General features: G+C 35.5%; 1 protein-coding gene across 1 annotated transcript in view; it reads left to right on the forward strand.

Moving 5' to 3' along the window:
* Nucleotides 1-928: 928 nt before the first annotated feature.
* The window catches only part of LOC128983467 (cell division cycle 5-like protein), a 75,632-nt gene continuing 50,410 nt past the window's right edge, over nucleotides 929-26,150 (forward strand). Inside the window, exons 1-7 of the mRNA XM_054402764.1 lie at nucleotides 929-1,260; nucleotides 9,041-9,306; nucleotides 9,717-9,847; nucleotides 23,697-24,025; nucleotides 24,185-24,319; nucleotides 25,109-25,282; nucleotides 25,603-25,771. Coding sequence (XP_054258739.1) covers nucleotides 1,216-1,260; nucleotides 9,041-9,306; nucleotides 9,717-9,847; nucleotides 23,697-24,025; nucleotides 24,185-24,319; nucleotides 25,109-25,282; nucleotides 25,603-25,771 — 1,249 coding nt within the window. The 5' untranslated portion in view covers nucleotides 929-1,215. The remainder of the gene's footprint in view (nucleotides 1,261-9,040; nucleotides 9,307-9,716; nucleotides 9,848-23,696; nucleotides 24,026-24,184; nucleotides 24,320-25,108; nucleotides 25,283-25,602; nucleotides 25,772-26,150) is intronic.

Here is a 26,150-nt window from a genome sequence, read left to right on the forward strand (position 1 = left end):
AAAATAAAACACGTTCAGCTAGCACGTGACGTCACTATGCACACATTTTGTGAAAACAGCAATTGGCGGAGAGGGGGAACGTACCCTCCCTCGCCATTACCTCCAAAAATTTCGCGCAGGTCGTTTTCTAAACGGCCGACCTATAGTGTGATTTTCTGAAACAGCTGCAGCTGTTACAAGTGCTACGAATAACGCTTACTTGCGCATGCGCAAACGCGCGACATTTTCCGGTCTTGAAAGGCTGCACAATTTGTTTTTCAGGATTAATTTTGCCAACAGTGTCATTTAGAGGCTTCTGATTGACTATAATATATGTTTACTAATTGAAAAATTAGTTTTGTTCATAGAATAAAATTATAAATGCCTCAAATTCAATTTTATATATTTTTTTTTGTGAAATTAAATCGTCATAACCTAACCAAACCAACCAAACGTGCTGACAATGAAAAAATCTAATGAAGGTTTATTAATCGAAAAAAATAGTTGTGTTCATAAAATAAAATTATAAATGCCTCAAATCCTATTTTATAATTTTTTAATTTAAAATTAAAATATCATAACCTAACCAAACCAACCAAACGTGTTGATAATGAAAAAGTCCAATACAAAAAATAGTGCTACGGGTGGGATTCGAACCCAGGTACTTCGGATTTTCAGCCCAGCACTCTATCCACTACACCACCGAGGCCGATGACATCAATCGTATCGTCGCGGTAATGATGTTCCCTCAGCCAATCAGAAGCCTCAAAATAATACTGTAGGCAACACTAAACCTGAAATAAAAATTCAGCTGAAAGGCTCGCTGCTTGACGTGTTTTAAAAGAGTCAGTAAACGGAGTGAGAGTGACTATTGAACTGAACTGACTCTGACTCAATGAATCACTGACTGACGACTGGACTGACTGTTATGTCAGTGTGAGTGGTGAGTCGTTTTGTTTGAGGTTAATTTTGCGAAACTCAATTTATTATCGTAGGTTTAATGTTAGTTTCATATTTTATTGTTAAGATTATCTTCAGCATTTAATTTAGGTGTAAGAATGAATGTATTCGAAATTTTCAAGCGATTTTATACGCTTATAATTGCCTAAATCTAGGCCAAAGTGAAAGTGATAGCAAGAAGTAAAGCCTACTCGTCCTATCTAGGCTTAGGCCAGTCTGTTTCCAGGTCCTTAAAACATTGCATATTTCCAATTAGTGTCCACATAACTTGCCATCATGCCGAGGATTATGATAAAAGGTGGTGTTTGGAGAAACACAGAGGTAAGTACCTAGTTTTTATTAGCCCTAGGTACTGTTAGTATATTTAAACTCGGTTCGTCTGCAATTAGGCCTAAGTTAAGTGTTGATTGAGCTATGGGGGGTACAGTTTCTTATCTGGGCTACGTTAATATCGATTGAAACTATCGATCGATTAAGTTAGTAAACCTTCATGCGATTTTTTCACCATCAGCAAGTTTGGTTGGTTAGGTTAGGTTATGATAGTTTTAATTTTATAATAGATATATTTTAAAATATCAATTATTAATCAATATTTTCAATTCAATAGTTTCAATCGATATTAGCGTAGCCCAGTTAAGAAACTGTACCCAGTTATTGGTTGCACTTTAGTTTACCTCTTTACCTTTTACCTTCGATCGATGTCTTCACCACAATCCATAGATCAGGCAATCATCATAGTTCTTCAGTCTGGACACCCTTTCGCTATATTTTCACGAAGTGAGCTGACATAACGTATGTGTGTGTATGAATGTTCTTCATGTACTCATTGATATTGTAATAAGTTATGGTCTAAACTTCATTTGTGCAACTAGTGAGCAAAGTGAGCAATTGACTCACTCAAGAGAAATACTTACTCTCGAGCCATAGGCGAGTGAGGAATGGTTTCTCGAGTGAGGCAATTGCAATTTGCACTCGAGTTGCACATTATATTTTTCCTACAGATAAGTTACCATAAAACAAATAATTTGGTAAAAAAAAACATAACATATTTTTACACAGAAATGAACTTTTATGACATTTAATGATACAACAGTACAATAGCTGACCAGCAGATTTACAGCCAGTGCTGCCAACGTATTTCGCGCGCATAAAAACTTGTCTGCACGTTACGCCCTCACTATTTCGTTCCTTCACAAATTTTTCACAAAAGATGATTCCGACTGAGATTCTGAATGGAAAAGACGGCAAGGGCCTCAAAAAACTGCACATTTGCTTTCAGAGTAGAAGAGCCATGCTCTATTTTGATTTTCCCCATTTTCTAAATGTCTATAAAAATGTGCACTTGAAAGACTCCAAAAACGGTTGCCATATTCCTTCTTTGCCTTTGAGAAATTTCCTTCTTTATTTTGAATTATCCCATGTTGAGACACGTAATCACGTAGGCCTAGTTCATTATTTACAACCCAGTTTGCTGGATCGGGATCAAAACAAAATGGTTCTAGTGGTGTTGGCTTATCAATGCTATTGGAAGGGCTCTCAGGGTCGGGGTCTCTCTGTGGTTCGGATTCAAATGTTAAAGATCTTGTGTCCGGTTCCGTTTCTGTTCCTGTAGTAAAATACTGCATATGAACAGAGGTACTAGTAGTACTAGGAGTACTGGTACCTATCCAAAAATAAACCGTCATCTTTTTTGGTTTGGATCTTATCTTGTTCTTTAGATAGCCAATTTTTCATTGTCCCAGAGAACTTCTTGCTCTCTTCTGTTTTCAATTTAGCTCTTTTTCTGAATTCAGCCCCAGATGGGCGTTTTTTTGGTTGGCTCATTTTAATACCTGCATAAAAACCACAACATTATTAGTACCACATATAACAAGGAATTGGATGTGATTTGGCTTTAATTTATTCTTTGATTCAATGATTTTTTTAAACTAGGTATAGACTACGGTAAGCAATAAAATGCTTAAACATACGCTTGTAAATTTAGTTACACATACTTCGTGATGTAATGACATATTTAATGTGTATAATAATACTTAAATGCCAGAAACTCAGTATCTAAATCCCGTAAACTGATGCCTATTATAGCTGGCCAGCCCCTTGCGCCAATGCCGCGCCAAGCGATTTTAGGCCTATTTTTAATCGCTTAAAAATTATACAAGCAAACTCCGTATGAAAAAAAAACTTCAAATAAAAATAAAATTCATACTTTAATCTAAAACTTTGCCACAGGAATTTTTTCCTGACCAAAAAATAAAAAAGTTCCTCGCTTACTACATTTTTAATGTTTTTAGTGGTGTTAAAAAACGATCATCAGTTTTAATTTGCCTAAATAAATTATAAAAATATGTTAAATAAGGTTAAAACTAACTACATAGTAATAATCACTGGGTTTTCCAGAAAAATAACATATCAATTTGAAATTTTTATGTTAACAAATAAGTGTAGGAGAGCAGGTTGAGTGAATGTATGTTTGTGCAAAACAGATAGGTTCATTCGGCCCGTCCGCCTCAGTATCCCGCCAATTCGACTGGTGGGCACGGACCGTTTATCCACCACACTCCATGCAGCACGCTATCCAGTAGAGTATTATACATCGAACTTCGATCTCATCACTCAATAACCAAATTATATTGGGTATTTTTTTAATTGTTTTACAAACTTACCTTAGCGGTTTGGAAATGGGTAGAATCCAACAAGAAGAATACTTCGTAATGCACAACAAAATTACACGATAACCTAACCTCACACCACGTCACCACACGCACTTGATAGCTTGTTACTGTTCACACTCACAGAGGGCGCGGGTTCGGCGGTGTGATGTGTACCTGTACTAAAGGAGGGAGGGACGATCTATTATTAGCAGTGACTTGTGATCGTGAGTCATTCACCGGGCACCCCCCCCCCCCTCCCCCCACCTACACTTCACTTATCTTTCGAGGCAGCGCCCGACGCTCGCTACTGACGCTCGTCTAGGAAAATAAAAATATACAAAATTTTTTTTGCCATCCCTTGCCCTGCGCCCCCCGCAAGCTTGCGCCCTAGGCCATGGCCTAGGTTGGCCTTATGGGTAATCCGGGCCTGAGAACCCCATGCTGCAATGCCATATCTCAAGTGTGCGAAGATGGAGTGGTAGGCTATCATTGTAGTGTCCAGATCGGTGGTGTTTCGGATTCTACGGAGTAGGCTACAAAGAGTGCGGTAGACAGTTGTTTACTAAGGTAAGTTTATCAGTATGGATCTGTCAGCTTAGGTTTTCATCAATGTAGATTCCCAGGAATTTTTGTGAGTTGAGCGTGGGAATGCACAGTCCGGACCAATCTTCTGTTCTTTTATCGTTATTATTTATTCGAAAGTTGATATGTGTACTGTTTTGTTCTTATTAATTCTGAGGTTTATTATCTTCACAGGCTGTTGTTGCTTGATCCATTGTTGATTTTACTAGATTAATATTGTCCGCTTGACTATTTGTTGGAACAACAATAGTGGTGTCGTCGGCAAAAAGTATGCCCTGTCAAAACTGGAGGGGAGGCTGATAATGTAACCTATATGATGAAGAGGAGGGGGCCCAATATAGTTTTAGTGATGTGTCAAAACCGAATCTCTAATCTCAAAACCATCAAAACTTAGGAAAAGTTTCGGTTTCGAGATTCGATCACCAAGTTTCGAGATTCAAAAGTTTCGAAATTGAAGATTTTGGCAGTTTTATTTTTGAAACTGCTGACATTTTTTTGTTCCATTGTTATTGTTTTTAACACTGTTTCCAAACAAGCTGGTAGCAACAGAGCAAACATCACCATTAACAGTAATGAAACATATTTTATCCTGAACTTCAAAAGGTATCTTAAATACTATAACTGGTACAATTCAGTTTCACATCAATATTTACTAAACGCAAAGAAATATTGACCTTTAAATGTTCTAATTAATCTAATTCATGTTTATGTTGGTGTTAGAAGTTTAATTTATTTTTTTTGTTGGTTGTTTATGAAAAATTATGTTGTATTGGGTTTTAAGATTATCAGTCACATTCACATATTTATGTTATGTCACGGTCAGGAGTCAATCTCTTTTAGTTTTGATTGCATACTTAACATTTTATGATTATGTGTATTTTTTGTAACCTTGACCTTTGTAACCAGCTAAGTAAAAAAGTTTCGCGTTTAGGTTTTGAGATTCGAGATTCGGGATTCGATTTTTAAAGTTTCAGTTTTGGTTTTGAGATTCGAAATTTCTGGTTTTGACCATCACTACAATATAGACCCTTGGGGAATTCCTCTTGATGTGTTTCTAAGAGATGATTTGGTGGTGTAGGCCTAAATGGTGTTGTTGTGTTGACTTTCAATTTCTCAAGCAGCATAACCTATGTTATTTAATGATGAATAAAGATTTGATTTGATAACTGCCGATCCATTCCAGGGCATTGCCTTGGATATTTATGCTGATTAATTTTATTCTGAGGATATCCCAGTCAAGTGTGTCGAATGCTTTCTGTAGATCAAGGAAGATTCCAGAGGCATTTTTTCTTTCTTCCCAGATATCGGTGATATGAGTGACTAATTTTGAGATTGCAGTAGTGGTGCTGAGGGTCTTCCTGGAGCCATGTTGGCATACGGAGAGGAGGTTGTTGGAGTCCAGGTGCGTGATGATTTGGTTGTATATTGCTCTCTCCAGGAGTTTGGAGATAACCGGCAGATTAGAAATGAGTCTGTAATTGTTTGGGTCTCTAGCTTCACCTTTCTTATATATAATGGATAAATTTTAGAAATTTTGAGTTTTTTAGGGATTTTAGCCAGTAGGCCTACCGTACGGTAGGCCTACTTTTAATATTGTCTCATTTATTATGTAGGTATCTAATTGGTTTCTTTAATTCTTCCTAATAAAACTTCAACATTTTTCCTGTTATTGTGTCAAAGCCTGATGAGTTATTTGCCTTTAGGCTCTTGAAGAGATTGTCCAGTTCTTTTTCAGTTATGGGCCGAAAGGAATGCAATGCTGGTATTTTGTTGGTGTGGTCAGGTATTTGTGTTAGATCTGGTGTTCTATCCAGGTTTGGAGTGGAGAGGGCAAACTGTTTGTTTAAAAATGTTACTATTATTTGTTAAAATATGGTAATGATCAGAAATGGTTTCATTGTTAATATGTAGGTTGATGTTGCTTTTTCATGCAGTCGTTTAAGGCGCTCTGTATTGAGTATTGATGATTCCAGATTTCTTTGCTCTTATTATCACTACTATTTGTTGTTAACATCTTCTTTAGTATCTTAGGCATGGTTTCATCAATAATAAGTTGAAAAGTTGTTAGAAAATTGTTGTCTATTGTTGTTTCCCTCGTCATACTGCTCTAATAAATCTTATGCAGCTTGGTTTTTAGTCTATTTAAATTTTGATTTGAATAACTGTGTATAGGCCTAGATTTGTATGTGGCACCTGAGTATTCCAATTTACTATTAATTTCACCGGTTAGGAGGTAGTGATCTGATATAGGCTATCATGTTATGTGCGTTTACTTTGATGTCCGCTCTTTGGATATTTGTATAACATCCGTCAATGCTAGTGACTGTAGTAGGGGTGACTCGTGTGGCTGCAAGGGGATAGACATAGCATCCATGTTGAAGTAGGCCCTAATAAGTCGTTGAGTTCCTTTACGTGTGGGTCGTCAGCTCTCAGAATATTAAAACTTGTATCACCTAAAATGACAATTTAGCTTTTTTTTTACTATAAGAATGCAGAAAATTTTCAAGTTTGTTGAGGAAGCTATAAGTGCTTGAGGCAGGGGATCTGTAGGCACTCAATCTTACTAATATTGCTCTTTTTATTTTAATTTTGACTGCAATTGTTTCTAATTCCAATTCTGTTGGCCGGCAGAGGCCCAGCTCGAATAAGTTTGTCTCTTCTATTTCAGTCTTAAGGTTATTCTTTCTAAAAAGCGCTATACCCCCCCCCCCACATATAATGGGTTCGACAGAAGCTGCCACACAAAGTGTAGCCCCTAATATTTACAACAGTAATTTCATTAGCTTTTAGCACATACTCCGATATGATAAGGAGATCATGTGCATGCGTGTGAAGTTCTACCATTAGAAGGTCAATTTTGTTTAGAAGACCTCTTTGTATGTTTAAATGTAGTATTTTGAGATTGCCTGTTTGCTTGAGTCTATTCTGGTTTTCTATTGTAATAGGATGGTGGGTGGGGTAGTGGACTGTTGGTTTGGTCTATTGATATGACTATATTCAATGTTCAGATGAGGAGCTGCTACACCGTTTGGGTGGAGGTCTTAGTCTTGTTGGGCAAGTCCCTATGTTAAGAATTCCTTTTATTTTTGTGCGCCATCTTTGTTTAGGGGAAATCCGTCCTAGTCCAAATGTGTTTTTTTATCAATGGCTTTTGTATTATGAATTTAAGTTTGAGTTGGTTACACTTGAATTTGATCGCTTTGTTGGTCTTGACAATGAATAGCTTACAGCCATCCCTGTGCCATTCAGTAGTTGGGAAACATTTTTGAGCTACCCCCTACCCCCGCTTCCCCTAAGGGCAAAATTTTCAAAACTGACCATGCAGCCCTTCATATCCAAACTAAGTTAGTTGCCGCAAACCGATTTCAAATATCTCAAATAGTTAAAAAGTTAAAGGGGGTGCAAGTTAGTTTTGAGCCACCCTCATGGTTATTTGGATTTGAAACGTTTTAGGGCGCCATTTCGTTAATAGTGGGCCGATTTTGGTTTTCTTTATGTCAATGTTTATGTTTCATCAAGACCTGTAAAATTATACCAAACTCGACTATACTTGTTATTTGAAAATTTTGAGCTACCCCCTACCCCCACCCCAAGGGCAAAATTTTCAAAATTGACCATAATTTATTATTGTAGCCCCTCATATCTAAGAAGGTTGCCGCAAACAGATTTCAAATATCTCAAATGGTTGAAAAGTTAAGGGGGGGTGTAAGTTACTTTTCAGCCACCCTGTATATATGTATAGATATACAGGGTGACAAAAAAGTCTGGAAATGGCTAGATATCTTTTTAACTAAATTCGTTAGAAAATTCAAACCTTTCACATCAACTTATATGTATGAAAACTACTTTTTGCAAGCATTTACCATTTTTTTACCTTCACCAGGGGACGACCCATGAGGAGCAGGTACATAATCTTTAATGTAAGCATAGGTTGATATGCACATAATTTTAAAGGGTTAGTCAAGTAGAGTTCATTGCCGGAAACCGCGTCAAAAAGGTTCATCCGTTACAAAATGGCGGCAGTCCAAAGTTCTTGCGGAGTATACCTGCACAGGCCTTAGTATTGGTAAATACTCTTAGTCAAAATTAGCCGGGAAATCTGAAACCCGGTTAAATTTGTTTTGAAGATTGAATAAACTTAGTCTATGAGCTAGTTGACTTTAAAATACAGTTTCAGCTCTCAATCTAATGTTAAATTAGATCTAATGTTAAGGGTTTCAGATTTCCCGGCTAATTTTGACTATGAGTTTTTACCAATACTAAGGCCTGTGCAGGTATATTCCGCAAGAACTTTGGACTGCCGCCATTTTGTAGCGGATGAACCTTTTTTGACGCGGTTTCCGGCAATGAACTCTACTTGACTAACCCTTTAAAATTATGTGCATATCAACCTATGCTTACATTAAAGATTATGTACCTACTCCTCATGGGCCGTCCCCTGGTGAAGGTAAAAAAATGGTAATGCTTGCAAAAAGAAGTTTTCATACATATAAGTTGATGTGAACGGTTTGAATTTTCTAACGAATTTAGTTAAAAAGATATAAAGCTGTTTCCAGACTTTTGTCACCCTGTATATATATAGCCGTGAACACGATGATAACTTGAGTCATTTTTGTCCGATTTTGATGAAATTTGGTCTGAAGGTGTAAGGCGGGATAAACTTGAATGAGTTCGCGAATCAGCATGATCGGACCATGAGAGCGGGGTTTTATGGGGTATAAATTGATTTTTCTAATTTTTTACCCTTTATACACAAAATTTCCCAATTTCTCTCCAGACCTTTTTGAAGAGCTTAAAAAGCAAATAATTTAGTATATCAAAGTGTTTTTGTACAATTATTGGTACAAATCCTCATGCTTCTCTTTCAGGATGAAATACTCAAGGCTGCTGTTATGAAATATGGCAAAAATCAGTGGTCGCGTATCGCTTCCCTGCTACACAGAAAATCAGCCAAGCAGTGCAAGGCCCGTTGGTTTGAGTGGCTTGACCCAAGTATCAAGAAAACTGAGTGGAGTCGAGAAGAAGATGAAAAATTGTTGCATTTAGCCAAACTGATGCCCACACAATGGCGCACCATTGCACCAATTATTGGTAGAACTGCAGCTCAGTGTTTGGAACGCTATGAGTATTTACTGTAAGTCTTGTTCTTTGAATTTCAGTTTTAACATATGAGTACCTACGTTTTAAAAATATTGGCAAGATGATCAACAAAATCTAAAGTAGCCTAATTAAAATCCTTTTTCTTCTATAGGCCTAGAGGTAGTTTACAATTATATTTACAGTCTGTTCTTAAAATTAATTAAATTTGGTTTATTGTTGTTTATGATATTTTATTTATTAATTTGTTATGAGTAAGGATTTATTGTTATATAAAAGCCTAAATATTTGTAAAAAAATATATATAGGCCTATATTTATAATATTTTTTCTATATTTGTTTTAGCTTTAAACAATTTATCCTTAAAAATAAGTGGGTATAAAACTTGTTTAGTTGGTCAACCGATGATGTGTATAATATCTATTTAGGTCTACTGTGTTGTTACAGAGATCAAGCTCAGAAGAAGGAAGAAGGAGAAGATGGTGCTGATGATCCTAGAAAACTTAAGCCTGGAGAAATTGATCCAAACCCAGAAACCAAACCTGCACGTCCAGATCCCAAGGATATGGATGAAGACGGTAGGCCTAAAATGGAATACTTTAAGGTTTCATTTTTTTTTTTCAAGATGACTTTTGTTGTTGGCTAACAATTTACACTTAAATACTGAATCATTAAAATAGTAGCCTCTCTAAGTTTTTAGTGTTCCGTATCTGGGACAAGTAGGGCAATGGTCATTGTAGAAGTAAGCAAATTTTATTTTTTTAATCGTTGTGATTTGAATACAAATAAAAGGTTTGTTCCATTCATTAAATCAATAAATCCATTAATCTATACATAATCATTGACAAAAATAATTAAATATAGGCCGAGAGCCGTGCTGCGGTTAGCATACGTTCTGGCATCCACCACTAGGAGTGCCGTGTAGTTACGGCACACACTGCTGTAGCGCCTGCTGGTAGCATACGCCGAGGAGCCGACGACGGCAGCGAATCAAACCCTGAGCACGCTCTAGTGGTCGACAGTCTATATATTTATTCTATTTGTCTATGACATTAACTATTTGGAAAGGGTTATTTTGTAAACAAAACTTCTACACTTTTTAACAAATTTTGGAGTTTTTGGTGTAATTTTAAAGAAATTACTCTGAAATTATGCAACCCTTAAAATGAGCTAAATGTGTGGTAAGGTCTTTGCCTCATTGGCGACAAAGTTGCCGTGTTAATCATATGGAATAACCAGCTTTTTTGCACGCTCTTTGCTTAGGTAGAATTTTTAATAAAAAAATATATTTACCACTTTTGAAATAGCCTATAGCAGTAAAAATTTTGATTTAAAATTCAATGAGGAAAATTAACTACCAAGTAAATGGTATTCTGTATATACTTTTTTGTCCTAATGCCTTTAAAGGTGGAAATGAAACCATAGGTGGGGTAATGGGTAGGGGGGGGGGGGTAATGGGTAGGGGGGGGGGCAATGCCAAGATTTGTCCTATGATTTATTTTTTCACCTGATGGTAAAATAGCTATTTAAATTACAAGTATAGTAAGAGCGTTTTTACATCACGCAGGTGAATGTTGAATTCTCCTAAGTGATGTAAACAAGCTCTTGCGTAACGTGTAATGTACAAGATTTTACCTGACCCGGCAATATACAGGAGGTTACGAAAAATATTTTTCACTATCCATTTCACTCATCTTCTAACAGTAACGTTAATTTACAAACAAAAGCTAGGTTAGGAAAATTCTTCAAAGCATAACAATAAAATTTAAGCGCACAGCTGGTTTCTAGCGTTGAACGTCGTTGACTCCATCATAGAGGTATATTTTTTTAAGTTAAGCACTCAATGTTATTTAAATGGGTTTTATTACCTCACCGAGTGAGTTTTTTCAACTTTACATCACTCGTGAAGTAAAGAAGTAGTATACATCACGCTTGGGATAGGGAAGTTTAACATGGGTTAGGTAAAGAATATTTTTATTCACAAATCAAAAAATAAATTAATTGTCAAAATATAAAGTAAGGTTAAATCACATTTTTGAAGGAGTGTGTTGGGCCTTTTTGGTTTTGTTTCATATTCTGGTTAAGAGAGTAGAATGACTGTTCCATGCATGACTTATAACTTTTGCGTCCTATGTGAGTCCTAGTTGTTGTAAGAAGCACAGCACCGTCTGGCCAATGATAACGCACTGTGGTTGCTATACAACCATTTAAGTTACTTACAACGTACAGTAATCCGATAGCCGGTCCCATCATCCTACCACTGTGTCTCCGTTACTTCATCTGTCTTCATTACATCATTGACGTAGTGTTTATATTGGAGCACATACTAAATTATACTGTTTGAGTTTGATGGATAACTGTAGGATGGTTAGATTTCACTTGTTGTATTAATGAAGTTTATAAAATGGAATGTGATAGGCTATAAATTGAATTGAATTTCAGAATTGATAAAGTCAAGAAAGGTTGGAACACGTAATCCATCTCCACCAAACAGGATAACTAACTGGATCTCTCTTTGTCTATAAGAGGCCAAAACTTGTTGACAATTACTCATTTGGTCTCACTCAATTAAAAGAAACTTTCCACAAAATTATGGTTAGGATGAAAAATCATAGTATTGCCACCAATTATAAGAAATAGAGCTACCCGCCATATAAGAACTTATCATCGTTCCTATATGAGAAACTAGATTGTGTAACATCTATATAAACCTATATATGTAACAGATTGTGTCTAACAGAAGCTAACCAAATCTTACGTACCGGTATTGAAAGAAAGGTTAAAAATCCTTCTCTCGTCATTTATAGGACCACCACAACCTAAGAACCCAAACTACCAGGATGCAACGGTTTGTAAAACTCTTTATTCATGGCAAATACATGTTATCCTGGGTGATACAACCAAGAATTTCAATTTGTCACCTGAAGAGTCGGCATATTTCAGACTTGATCTATATAATTAATATGCAAACACGAAGTTTGTCGGTTGAACTCCTCCGCCATTTCCTAACCGATTTTATCCATTGTCGTCTCATTGGAAAGAGCGTGTCGCATAGATTTGCAAACTGACCTCACATTTTTGAAAAAGACCCTTGGGCTCTGCCCCGGTGGCTTTTAAATTTCCCATGTTATCCTTATGAAGAACATATTTGTTTACATTATGATCAGCTGGACATTTAATTGCTGTTAATATTTCAGCTGCAATTCAAAGAAATGCGTCCTACGAAAATTAAATCTTTAAACATTAAATCATTGAAAGAACCCACTTGCAAATTATGGAAACATAAAAAGTCATAGAACACCACCAAGTAGAAGAAATAGAGATAATATTTTTTAAAGAACTTATATTGTTGTACAGTGATACAGACAGCTTTGTGTTAGTAAACAAATCGGGGTTGTACAGTGATACAGACTCCTTTGTGTTAGTAAAAAAATCGGGGGGAAATCGGTCCCTTACATGGATACAGACAGCTTTGTGTTAGGAAAAAAATCGGGGTTGTACAGTGATAGACTCCTTTGTGTTAGTAAACAAATCGGGGTTTTACAGTGATACAGACTCCTTTGTGTTAGTAAAAAATCGGTGTTGTACAGTGATACAGACTCCTTTGTGTTAGTAAAAAAATCGGTCTCTTACATGGATACAGGCAGCTTTGTGTTAGGAAAAAAATTTGAAAAAATCGGATCCATCAAAACCGGATCCAGCCCAAGATCCGGAATGTTTTGGATCCGATCTGGTGCTGGTTCTAGCTCGGATCTGGCGGATCCGGTAGTCCGATATCCGGATCCGACTATCACTAGTTATTAGCCTTTATATTGTAGAACACCTACAAGATTCAAATTCCTACAAACAATGAATGAGGATGTTACCCGAAGTGCTACAATTTTAAGGATGAAACATGGACTTAACTTTGTGATCATTGCAGAGGAAAGCCCTCTAAGGGCAAATAAATCTGGTATGTCAATGACATCAATCAATGTTTCCATAAAAGTAAAGTGATTTTAGAATAATAGCTATAATAGCCTATGAAAATATCCAAGAAACCCTGACTAACATTTTTATTGAAGGCACTAGCAGAGTACCCGTCCTTCGAGGGGTTGCAATATAAGTATAAAATGCTTATTGCAGTTATACTCAAGCTTTGCGTTTTCAATAAGGGAGGACACAGTTTGATAAAATTTGCTTTTTTAAATTTACAGTATTCTATAGTATTAAGCTATGGTTCCACAGAATGCGGAATCTCCGCCATGCGGTGCGATTTTTTCCACTGCGGAATTAAAACGACACTGGTTTAATGGAGTTCCTATGTGTGCGGTTCCACTGACGTGCGTTTCCGCATCCATTTTTGTTGTAATGTCTAACTTACATATTCACATTGCCTGCCTAATTTGTTGTAACATATGGTTTATGTTATATTTCTATATTGTTATGAGTTTGTTTATAGTTGACCTGTTTACATTCAGTATTCTATCTTATTCCCAATTAAATTAGTTTCATGTTAACTAAACTAATTATTTTATATAATCAGAGTAATTACCGCTGCAGCTCAACTCTGCTATTTCTACAACATCAGGTTATGGGCCTCCTGTTTGCTGAATTTTAATTTCTCTGATTATTTTGTCCAAGTTCACCAACTTTGAAAATGTATCAACCTCCTTCAATAGAGAAATTGAAAGGCCGTGAAAACTATGATACATGGAAAGTTGCCGTTCAAGCATATTTGGAAGATTGTGAGCTCTGGGACTGTATTTTGGGAACTGAAGAAGATGGAAAGAAAGTGACAAAATATAAATCCAAAATTATCTTGCTAATTGATTCAGCTAACTATATCCATGTTCAATCAGCAGAAACAACCAAGGAATCCTGGGAAAATTTTGAAAAGGCATTTTCTGACAGGGGTTTGACCCGAAGAGTTGGTTTGCTGCGATTGTTAACAACAACAAGGCTAGAAAATTTGTAAGTCCATAGAAGATTATGTTAATCAAATTGTGTCAACGGCCCACAAGCTAACCAACATTGGACTGAAAGTGGATGATGAGTGGGTAGGAACAATTTTACTTGCTGGACTACTGGATCAATTCCAACCAATGATCATGGGTATTGAAAGCTCTGGTGTCAAGATAACGGCCGATTCAATCAAAACTAAACTACTTCAAGATGTATCCGTGGAAAATGAATCTTCCAAATGCATTGCGATGTACGGTTATGGTCGAAGAGAAAATTCAAAACCAAGTTTTCAGAACAGCCAAAGACACAACACTTCAAGTCAAAAGAAACCCACTGATGACAAGAAACGTCAAGATAGCAAAGGTTACAAGGGTCCTCGATGTTTCTAATGCAACGGTTATGGTCACATATCAAGGAACTGTGACAAATCCAGGAACATCAGCACGAGAAATGAAAGAGACAGTTGTAAGTCTAAACAGGACAATTCACTCTTTGCTGCCTTCTAAATGCAAACAGATGTAAGTAGTGATTGGTATCTAGATTCAGGAGCTAGTGCTCATTTATGTGTTGACAGTGTGATACTTGAAAATAAAAGGAAATCTCCACAATTGAGTACTACCACCGCTAATCATTCCAGTATGGTAACTGACACAATTGGAGATACAAACATTTCTGTACATATTTCAGGTATTTCATCAGATGTTAAAGTTCAAAATGTATATTATGTTCCTCAGTTGAATGTAAATTTACTATCTGTCAGTCAAATTGTGAGCAAAGGGAACACTGTGATTTTTGACAACGAAGGAGATCAGATTTTCAATAGTGACAATGAAGTAATTGCCACAGCTTCTAAGGTCAACAACTTGTTTAAATTAGATGTTCAATCCTCTTCAGGCACAGCCATGACTGCAAAATGCAATGATCAAATTCTCTGGCATAAACGTATGGCTCACCTAAACTATGATGATCTGACAAAATTGTCGAATGGCTTGGTGCATGGAATTAATCTTTCTGATAAAAAGCCTAATATTCCTTGTGAATCATGTGTACAGACCGTTTCAATGTGCTTGGCGTGTAGGGGAGGCACTGCGAGAGAGACAGAAAAATAAAAAAAACGTAAACATAAAGCAAACTAATTTGACAGCTGATGCTAGTTCACAACTTCAGTATTTGAACGTGACTGTACCGTACATCGAGGCGTAGTGGGGGAAAGCTCTCAGTGCGCATGCTCCAGCGAGGCGCCACGCACCGTGACACTATCTGTACTTGGCAAAAGCCACCGACTACCTTTCCAACCAAGTAGCAGTAAAAGTAGTGAACTGCTAGAATTGGTACACTCTGACTTGGTTGGACCGATGGAAGTAAATTCTCTTGCTGGTTCTAAGTATATTCTTACTTTCCTAGATGATTTTAGCCATAAAACATTTGTTTATTTCTTGAAGACAAAGGATCAGGTTTATGAAACATTCAAATCTTTCAAACATCTGGTAGAAAATCAAACTGGGAAGAAAATCAAAACTCTGAGGACAGATGGAGGTGGTGAGTATTGTAACAAGAAGTTTTCTGAGTTCTATGAGAAAACAGGTATTGTGCATCAGACTAGCTGCAGTTATACGCCACAACAAAATGGTAAAGCTGAGCGATTGAACTTGATAATGGTTGAGAATAACTAATGGATCGTGCCCGATGTTTATTGCTCGACTCCGAGCTGCCTAAATGTTTTTGGGCTGAAGCAGTTAATACTGTAACTTACCTGTTAAATCGCTCACCAAGTAGGACAATTTCTTTGACTCCTGAAGAATTATGGTCAGGCCGAAAACCAACCCTCTCTCATGTGAAGACATTTGGTTGCAAAGCTTATGCACATGTTCCAGCACCAAATCGTAGGAAACTTGATGCAAGATCGACACCATGTATTTTAGTAGGATATTGCTCTACAACAAAAGGCTACCGTCTCTATAATCCGAGGACAAAAACAGTACTAATTTCAAGAGACGTTACATTTTCTGTACGTGAAAAAGGCAGTATTTTGCTGAAAAATGACCAGGAACAAGAGGATTACATGTTTTACATTCCTCCAGAAGATTTAGATTTTCCTGCAGTAGTACCCGAAGAATCTGAATATGACTCAGCAGATTCTGACTTTGAAGTCAATGAAAGTTCTGAACTTCAAGAAAATCCGCTGCCAGTATCCAGTGATTGACCTCAGAGAGTCCGTCAACCTCCCAAATCTCTTTAGGATTATGTAACTTTTTATGTTGAGAATGAAGAATCTAGCAACGATCCAACAACCCTGAAAGAAGCGATGGAAAGCCCTGATAGGGAATTGTGGGTACAAGCCATGAATCAAGAACTTTCATCCCAGATACAAAATAATAGTTGGGAGCTTACAGACCTTCCACCAGGAAGGAAGGCTTTAAACTCTAAATGGGTATTTAAAACCAAGAGAGATGCAGATGGAAACATCATATGCCACAAAGCAAGACTCGTTGTAAAAGGATGTGCTCAACGCAAAGGCATAGAGTATGATGAAGTATACTCTCCTGTTGTGCGTTTCAGCTCTGTACGCTATTTATTAGCATTAGCTGCTGAAAATGACCTTGAAATAGACCAAGTGGATGCTGTCTCTGCATTTCTTCAAGGAGATCTCACCGAAGAAATATATATGAATCAACCTGAAGGATCTAATCAAGAACCAAACAAAGTTTGCCGATTAAGAAAAAGCATATATGGTCTAAAACAAGCCAGTCGTGTGTGGAATAAGAAACTTCACTCATGTTTGACAAAAATAGGACTGGCTCAGTCAAACTTTGTGACACACATGTGACACACATGGTGAAAAATGGGAGGATGTTAATCGCTACAGCCTGGGAGGACAATTTAGTAGTTTTTTACAATGATAAACATCTCAAAGAAATCCTTAAGACACGACTAATAAAAGAATTCAAAATAAAAGATATGGGGACAACCAAAGTTTATTCTGGGATTTAGAATAACCCGGGATAGGAAAAACAAGAAGATTTTCATCGATCAACGAGCCTACCTTGAAAGTGTATTGAAACGATTCAACATGGATCAATGCAACCCTGTTTCTATTCCAATAAATGTTGGAGAAAGACTTTCCAAAGAGCAATCATCCAAAACTGTAGAAGAAGCGGAAAAAATGAAGAATGTACCATATCAAGAAGCAGTTGGAAGTTTATTATTTGCTGCTCAAGTTTCCCGTCCAGATCTCTCATATGCCGTCAGCTGTGTGAGTAGGTTTAACAAGAATCCTGGAGTGCCTCACTGGGAAGCAGTAAAAAGAATTCTTTGATACTTGAAAGGAACGTTGGACAAAGGTATAACGTTTGATGGCAACGAACATGAAGATATAATTGGTTATAGTGATTCGGACTGGGCTAGTGACTCTGATGATAGAAGATCAACTACAGGCTACGTTTTTGTCAAATGTAAAGGTGCTATTTCCTGGTGTACAAAAAAGCAACCTACAATAGCTTTGTCAACAACTGAGGCTGAGTACATGGCTATGTCAGCAGCAACTCAAGAAGCTCTATGGCTTAAAGGATTGTCTAATGAAATAATCTCATTATCAAGTTCTATCACAATTTATTTGGACAATCAAGCAGCAAAAAACCTCGCTATGAACGGTGCTTATCAGTCAAGAACAAAACACATTGATGTGCGTCATCATTTTATACGTGAAAAGGTTCAAATGAAGAAAGTTAAGTTTGTTTACACATCCACAACTAGTATGGTGGCTGATTCTCTGACTAAGGCACTCAATAAAGACAAGCTCATGAAATGTATCAAGGAGCAAGGAATATGCAAGTTGGGAGGATGTTGTAATGTTTAACTTACATATTCACATTGCCTGCCTAATTTGTTATAACATATGGTTTATGTTATATTTCTATATTGTTATGAGTTTGTTTATAGTTGACCTGTTTACATTCAGTATTCTATCTTATTCCCAATTAAATTAGTTTCATGTTGTAAGATATCATGAGTAAGATATCTAGTTGACTTCCCTACCAGAGTCACAAAAACTAGTGTTAGTGCAATAGATAATTGCATAACAAACATTGTAAAAAGTAAAATTGCGGTATCAGGTATTATTACAGAGATATCTGATCATGATGGACAGATAATTACACTGTTAGATTCAAAATCACAGAAAGAAAAAACAGTTAAAAAAGAGGTAAGAAAATTATCAGATCAAAATATAAAGGCATTTAAAAGAGATCTAATGTTGGAAAATTGGGCTGATATTTATAACGCATCTCCTGAATATAAATTTGATACTTTTCACTCAATTTTTATGTTTTATTTTAATGTTCACTTTCCAAAATTAATCATACCTTGCAAAAAAAAACTACTCTGGCTGGATTTCTCAGGATATTAAAAATAAAAATAATGAAATTATAAAGAATGGCAAAATATCAAGGGAAGGCAACTATGTATCACAAGAAAATGTATCACAAGAAAATGCATCACAAGAAAATGTAAATAGTATTAAATCTAGTTTTAGAAAAATGATTATTCAGGCAAAAAGTAAATATTTCAATGATAAAGTAAAAACCTCTGACAATGTAATCAAAACAACTTGGAGTTTAATTAACAGTGAAGTAGGTGGTAGGCCTACTGCTATAGCTCATGTCCCAAAAATTGAACTAACAAATAAATCAGGGAAACTGGTTAGAGAACCATTGGAAGTAGTGATGTAAAATACCCAGGTATTTAAAACTCGGGGTAAATACCCTGGGTATTTACCCGGGTAAATACCCAAAATCCATAAATACCCGGGTATTTTGGGTATTTATGAAATCAATTGAAATTCATTTATATATACCCCTAAATATGTTATTATTATCATTACATGATAAATTAGGATAGTCTATAACACCTTTTAGGCCTACAGTAGCTTGAAGCTTTGCTAGTACCTTTTATTTAATGATTTAGCACCTTTTTTTGAAGAATACATACATTTTCTAAATAAGCATGGGGTTTCGTGTCTTAAATCAAGTAACATCAGTTAAAATTTAACTTACTAAAAAATAGCCCATTAAAAAAGGCTGTGGCTATTTCAATTTTTATCATTTTATAAATTTATAACCAATTAAATAACATAAACATAATTATTTTAATTTATAAATATCCAGAAATTGTTGAAAGATTTACTGGGCCTATAGATTCAAATGTTTTGTATCACAAGTTTATGAAATTAGTTTTTTTTATTTTGATACCATTGATACCAACAAAAGATCTAGAACAAAAATATTATTAAATTCTGCCATCCTACAGATTGAATTTTAATTATTTTCTTAAGTTGTTTACACATAGGCCACTACTATGTTAAATTTTCCTGTCTTTCTAAATAATAATTATTACTTTAAAAATCATTTTTTATTCATTTTCAATATAATTTTTTTTGTAAAAAAATACAACCGACTTCAAACGCTCTAAAAAGAATGAAATAATTTCAATAAAGTAAACTTTGTATTAGGCAAGCTCACGTATTTTAAGTCGGCGCGGCTTTATGATGATTTTTTATACAAAATTGAAAGAGGGTGTCCATATTGCAGGTGACTATCTATAACTAAAGGTGTTAATCTGCATGTCTTTTTCATAGTTATGCGTTAAGTGTTATTTTATTACCGTAATCAGAGATCGGCTTTATAGTTGTATTAACGTGTATCTTTAAAAAGATTATAACGCATTGAAATTTTTCTAACTTGGAAAAGTAACGTTTTAATACTAAACTAGCTTCTTTTCCCTATCATAATATCAAACTAAATTATTTTCCTATTCATATAGAACATTTGTGTGTGTTATTTTCATAATGCATTTATTCTGAAGTAAACATAAAATACAAGAAAATATTCCCTTTAATATATCAACAAAACAGTTCAGTATGTTTTTGATATATTTATGTTATCCAGCTACAATTTATTGATTTTCAAAATACACACACAATATTTAATTTCAATCATATTTGCAGTTTGAGCCGCGCCGACTTAAAAAATCATAAGTAGTCAGGACCAGTGCAACCATGCGACCAGGGTATTTATGCCGATTATGCTTTATGCTCAGACGGGTATTTATGGCGAGTATACACAGAAGTAAAATGCTAGTAGTGACCATATGAAATTTTGTTTAACACATTTTATCATCATTTTACTATCCTTACAGGGTAATAATTGCAAAAAAACATCTCAATCTTCTCTAACTTTAATAAAAATTATAAATACCCAGTTTTTGGGTATTTACCCAGGCCTGGGGTAAATACCCGGGTAAATACCCAATTTATATTTACCTACCCACTGGGTATTTACCCGGCCCACATCACTAATTGGAAGTATCTAATATTTTTAATGACATTTTTATTAATGCTGTTGAAAGTCAAGTTATTCCTCACTTATCTCAAAACACAATTTATTCAACTCCTACTTCTTTTTCTGACAGTACTTTCAAGTTTAGGACAGTGACTGAAGATGAAATAATTAAAGTAATTTCAAGTAGGCCAAATAAAACTTCTTCAGGATTTGATGAGGTCCCAATGTCTTTGTTAAAATCAATCAAACATGAAATTTCAAAACCGTTAACACATCTAGTAAATTCTTCTTTAATCTGCGGTATATTTCCCAACAAATAAAAATAGCAAAAGTTATTCCAATTTTTAAAAAAAGGGTTAGAAACCAATCCTCTCAATTATCGTCCAGTTTCCCTACTATCAAATTTTTCTAAAATTTTAGAAAAAGTTGTGTACGATCAATTAGTGGATTTTTTAGAGAAAAATAAATTATTTGATGAAGATCAGCATGGGTTTAGAGCTGGAAGGTCAACGACAACCGCTAGTGTAGATTTTGTGACATCAATAATTGAAAGCATAGATAAAAAAAATAAAACTTTGGGGATCTTTCTAGATCTTACTCGCGCTTTTGATAGTGTAAATCATTCAGAATTAATAAAAACATTACAATCCTTAGGAATAAAAAATCGCCAGATAGATTGGTTTAAATCATATCTTAATGATAGGAAACAATATACTGTCACAAAAGGGCTTAGTACAAAAAATGTTATACAATTTCATAATTCAACAATACAATCTATCAAATACGGAGTACCCCAAGGATCTATCCTAGGACCGCTTCTGTTTTTGTGCTATATCAAGGGGTTACCTAGTATTATTTCAGGAACAGATGGCAAAGTTTGCCTATATGCAGACGATACAAGCCTTTTGGTGACAGGTAAAACTCTCGAGGCTGTACAAAATTCTTATTCTCACTCTATTAACAAGATTAAAAACTTTTTTAACAGCAAAAATTTACTTTTAAATGAAAATAAAAGTAGTTACATTTCTTTCTGTACAAATAAAAATAAAAATAATGAGACAATTTTAAAGACTAATGCTAAAATTAATAAAGTAAATGATTTAAAATTTTTAGGAATTATTATTGATAACAATTTAAGTTGGGACTCTCATGTCCAGCATTTTGTAGGCAAAATTTCATCAGGCTTGTATGCTCTTCGAAGGATGTCATATGTCTGTGATCTTTCGGCTCTAAAACTGGTGTATTATGCTTTTGTACATTCATTTATATCATACGGAATTAGTGTGTACGGAGGGACCTCAAAATCAAACCTTAATCAAATACTTCTGTTACAAAAGAAAGCTATTAGATTAATGCTAAGTTTAAATTGGATTGAAAGTGTAAAGTATCATTTTTCTAATTTGGAAATCCTAACAGTGTTTGGAATTTATATATACGAGACAATAAAATATACTAAGCAGCACCATTTACCAAAAATACAGTTAGAACTAAGTAGGCCTACCAGTAATATATATAATACCAGAAATGCACAATATGTTATACAAAACAGACATAATTTAGAATTTTATAAAAAAAACACAGTGTATAGAGGCCTTAGATATATAAGTTTTTTACCAAAAGATATAAAAAATGAATGTAATAGTAGGAAATTTTACTTTAAACTAAAAAAAAAACCTAGTAGAAAAAGCAATTTACTCCTTTGAGGAATTTTACAATTTAAAATATTGTGAATAGACAATAAGTACTCACTGACTCTATTCTTTGTACTTGTACATTCATGAATAAAGGAGATTTTGATTTGATTTGATTTGATTTGATTTGATTTGATGTTAACTAACTGTCTAATTATTTTATATAATCAGAGTAATTACCGCTGCAGCTCAACTCTGCTATTTCTACAACATCAATTTTCGGTTCCGCATGGTGGACAAATCATACTGGTCTGAGAGCAGTGGCAGTGCGGATTCCGCCAGCGAAGAGCCATAAATTAATTATTGTGAGCTATCCTATAAGTTATTGTGATAATTTAGTTTCCTAATATTATTTCAATAACCTTATTCTTTTCGGGGCTTGTATTTTTTATTCGTGAATCAATGAAACTACAATTTAAGTTCAAATTGTTATTTTATTAATGTTTACTACCACCATCCTCATAAAAATTAATAAGGCGATTTTTAAGAACAGCTCTAACATCAGTTGACAATAAAAGTAACCACAATTAAAAATAATTAAGTCTGAATATTACCTAATATTGTTTTATGGTATTATATTTGTGCTCCATACTCGTCGCTAGTTTGGACAGAACTGAATTTCCGCAACGTTATTTCCGCAGTCAGTGGAACCACCCCTCCAGATTTACGCTACATATTTTTCCGCAGTGGAAAATTACGCACCGCACAGCGGAAGTTCCGCAGTCTGTGGAACCATAGCTTTACACATCTGCCATAGCCATAATGTTCTACCACTTCACCTAAACAATATAGAAAAATAAACTATCAACAATTCGCAAAATATCACAAACTATTCATGAAATGAAAAACATAAACATAACTGTAAACAATCCTCCTATATGAGTTGCTTATCTGATTTAAGTAATTAGCTCTTAGTTAACTATTCATATGACAAATTAAATCAATTGGAAGACAACAAATAATTTTAATAATTATGTTTTGCCTCACAAATTACTATATCTTATTTGTAGAACACGTACAATAAGACTACTAAGGGGTCTGGGAATTTTTTACAACAGGCTAAAGAAAAATATTTTTCCCTAATATTTTGATAATTTGCTACTGAAATGGGTTTTTTAAAGCTAAGTAGTCCTAATCTGTGGGACAAATTACAACAACAAATGGTTTAAATGACCTGTATCCGTCAAGTGATCCTAGATTGTAGTTGGTTGACGGATACAGGTAATTTAAACCTTTTGTTGTAAAAATCAGAGATCCAGAGGCTATACCATAAAAATAAAATTACAACACTATTCATGTTCAACTAATGTGTTCTGAAAAATAAAACTTTGAATCTTGTTTACAGATAATATACACTAACCCATTAAGTACCTTGAAATATTGAGATTCTACCAAACTGTCCTGTCACTTACTTAATGTAAGTTTACCATGATTTTATATAAATAAACATTTTTTAGAGTTGGAAATGCTCTCCGAGGCCAGGGCGCGTCTTGCTAATACACAAGGCAAGAAAGCCAAGCGCAAGGCAAGGGAGAAGCAGCTAGAGGAGGCCAGACGGTTGGCAGCTCTGCAGAAACGAAGGGAGCTGAGAGCTGCCGGCATTGAGCTTGCGCCTCGGCACAAACGCAAGCGAGGGGTGGACTACAACGCTGAGATACCGTTTGAGAAGCGACCTGCCGCAGGCTTCTACGATACCTCTCAAGAGGTCATTGACCCCCTGGCTCCAGATTTTGGCCGCCTCAGGCAGCAACATCTGGACGGAGAACTGAGAAGTGAAAAAGAAGAGGTAGGCTACGATCTAAACTGTTTACTCTTGATATAAAAGCTCAAAGTTAACTAGCCTAGTAATAGGCTGAATAAACTACGCTTTGTTTTTTTAAATGTATAGTAATTTTAAAAGAAACTAATAACGCCTACTTACATGTCTATATTTGAATATTTTCAGAAAGAAAGACGAAAAGACAAACAGAAGCTGAAGCAGAGGAAGGAGAATGACGTTCCAACGGCAATGCTACAGAATCAGGAACCTGCAAAGAAGCGAAGTAAACTAGTACTCCCTGAACCTCAGATTTCTGATGCTGTAAGTATGAATGCTAAGTTTTGTAAAAATTATTCTTTATGTTCTTTCTTTACATGTTTGTTTACGGTAGTGTAATAGTAATTTTAAGCTATTCTGGATTTTATGTTGGTTCATATTTTATGATATTTTTCAATATAGACAATTTTTATTCAGCTTATTCTAAATTCATAAAAATTTTAAAATAATAATTTACCTGATTGTAACAAATCTTAATTTGTTTACGATGGTATTATAGACCTGATAGTTGTTCTGGATATTCCTCCCGTCAGAGCTATCTTAAATTGTTGTTGTATTCATTGGGGTACAATTAATATATAATGATATAATTGACTTTGAACTGGAAGTTAAATGAATGGGATTTGTACTTTATGTTTGGGAAAGGATTTTTATTTCCTTCCTTATTTTCAAGACAGGAACTGGAAGGCAATTTTCTTCCCATTCAACAAGGGAAACTTAAGTTTTTTCCCCCTTAGGCAAAAGTGTGAACATCTGTGATTATGGCAAAAGTGGTAACATCTTGAATGATCATAACGAAAGTCTGAACATCTCCCACGATCACAGTGAAAGTGTGAACATCTCCCACTATCCTGGCAAAATCGTGAACATCTCCCGTGGTCATGGAGACGCCTGTGGTCACACAGACATCATCATTGTCTTCCTTGTTTGAGCGCCATCTTGAACATCTTGAAAGTGGTTACAGTACAACTTGAACATAAAAATAGAATGTCTAGATCTATTCATATTTAAAGTTTTATTATTAACTTGATAGTGAGTATTTATGTGTTGCAGGAACTACAACAAGTGGTCAAGTTAGGCAGAGCCAGTGAAGCAGCGAGGGAGGCAGCCACTGAGGGAGGTGTACAAGGAGCGTCAGACGCATTGTTAGCTGACTACTCAGTAGCTCCCAACATAGCTGGACGCACACCTCGCACACCTGCCCCTACCACTGACAGAGTACTGCAGGTAAACTGCACCAAGGGCTAGTTGTCAAATATTTCAAACATACTGTAGTAGGTATCTTGAAAATATCATTGTGTTTCACAGGACAAAAAGTTTTTTTTTACAGCCACATCTCATCCATACTCAGTCTATTCATCATTATAAGATTGTTAAACTTAGGACATGTTTTGACAAACATACAACACACATTAAATAAAAATTAAATATACAAGCCGCAAGGACAGGCAGTCTGAAATATATAATCATAATATGATCTCTGTCCTCTCTTCTTTCTGTCCCTAAAGAATTCATTTTCGTTGTAGACATTGTTTGTTGTGTTTCAGGAAGCACAAAATATGATGGCCTTGAGTCACGTGGATACACCACTCAAGGGAGGTCTGAACACTCCTTTGCACAACTCAGACTTCAGTGGCGTAACACCACAGCGAGAGGCTATCTCCACGCCCAATACTGTTCTGACTACCCCGTACTCACTGCGGGCTATTACTGATGGTAAGCATCGTAATGTTGTTGCCACTAGTGGCTGCACACAATGGTTACAAACTACTTGTAGGTTGTCTTTTAAAAAAAGGTTTTATTGTACAGAAACGATTGATTACTTAATCACTATTATGTCAATTGTATACAGTGTATTATTTGGTTATGTTGGACCTACCAATAATATAATTGTATAATCAGACTGTTGTCACCTGAAGTTGTAAAACTGGTAGCCCTGATTGCTTGAAGAGGGACAAAAGTATTTGATTATGCATGCACAATGAGGCCTGGTTGTTGATGTTTGGTATTGTATAGGTAGCACGCCTGGGTTCCAGACCCCCAGGACAGGTAGTCCAATGGCTACTCCAATCCCACTGAGAGACAAACTCAGTAT

The sequence above is a fragment of the Macrosteles quadrilineatus genome, unplaced genomic scaffold (genome assembly GCF_028750875.1).
Source record: "Macrosteles quadrilineatus isolate MER2022 unplaced genomic scaffold, UCM_ALF_1.0 Scaffold_1__1_contigs__length_201487025, whole genome shotgun sequence".
Taxonomy (NCBI): Eukaryota; Metazoa; Arthropoda; class Insecta; order Hemiptera; family Cicadellidae; genus Macrosteles; species Macrosteles quadrilineatus.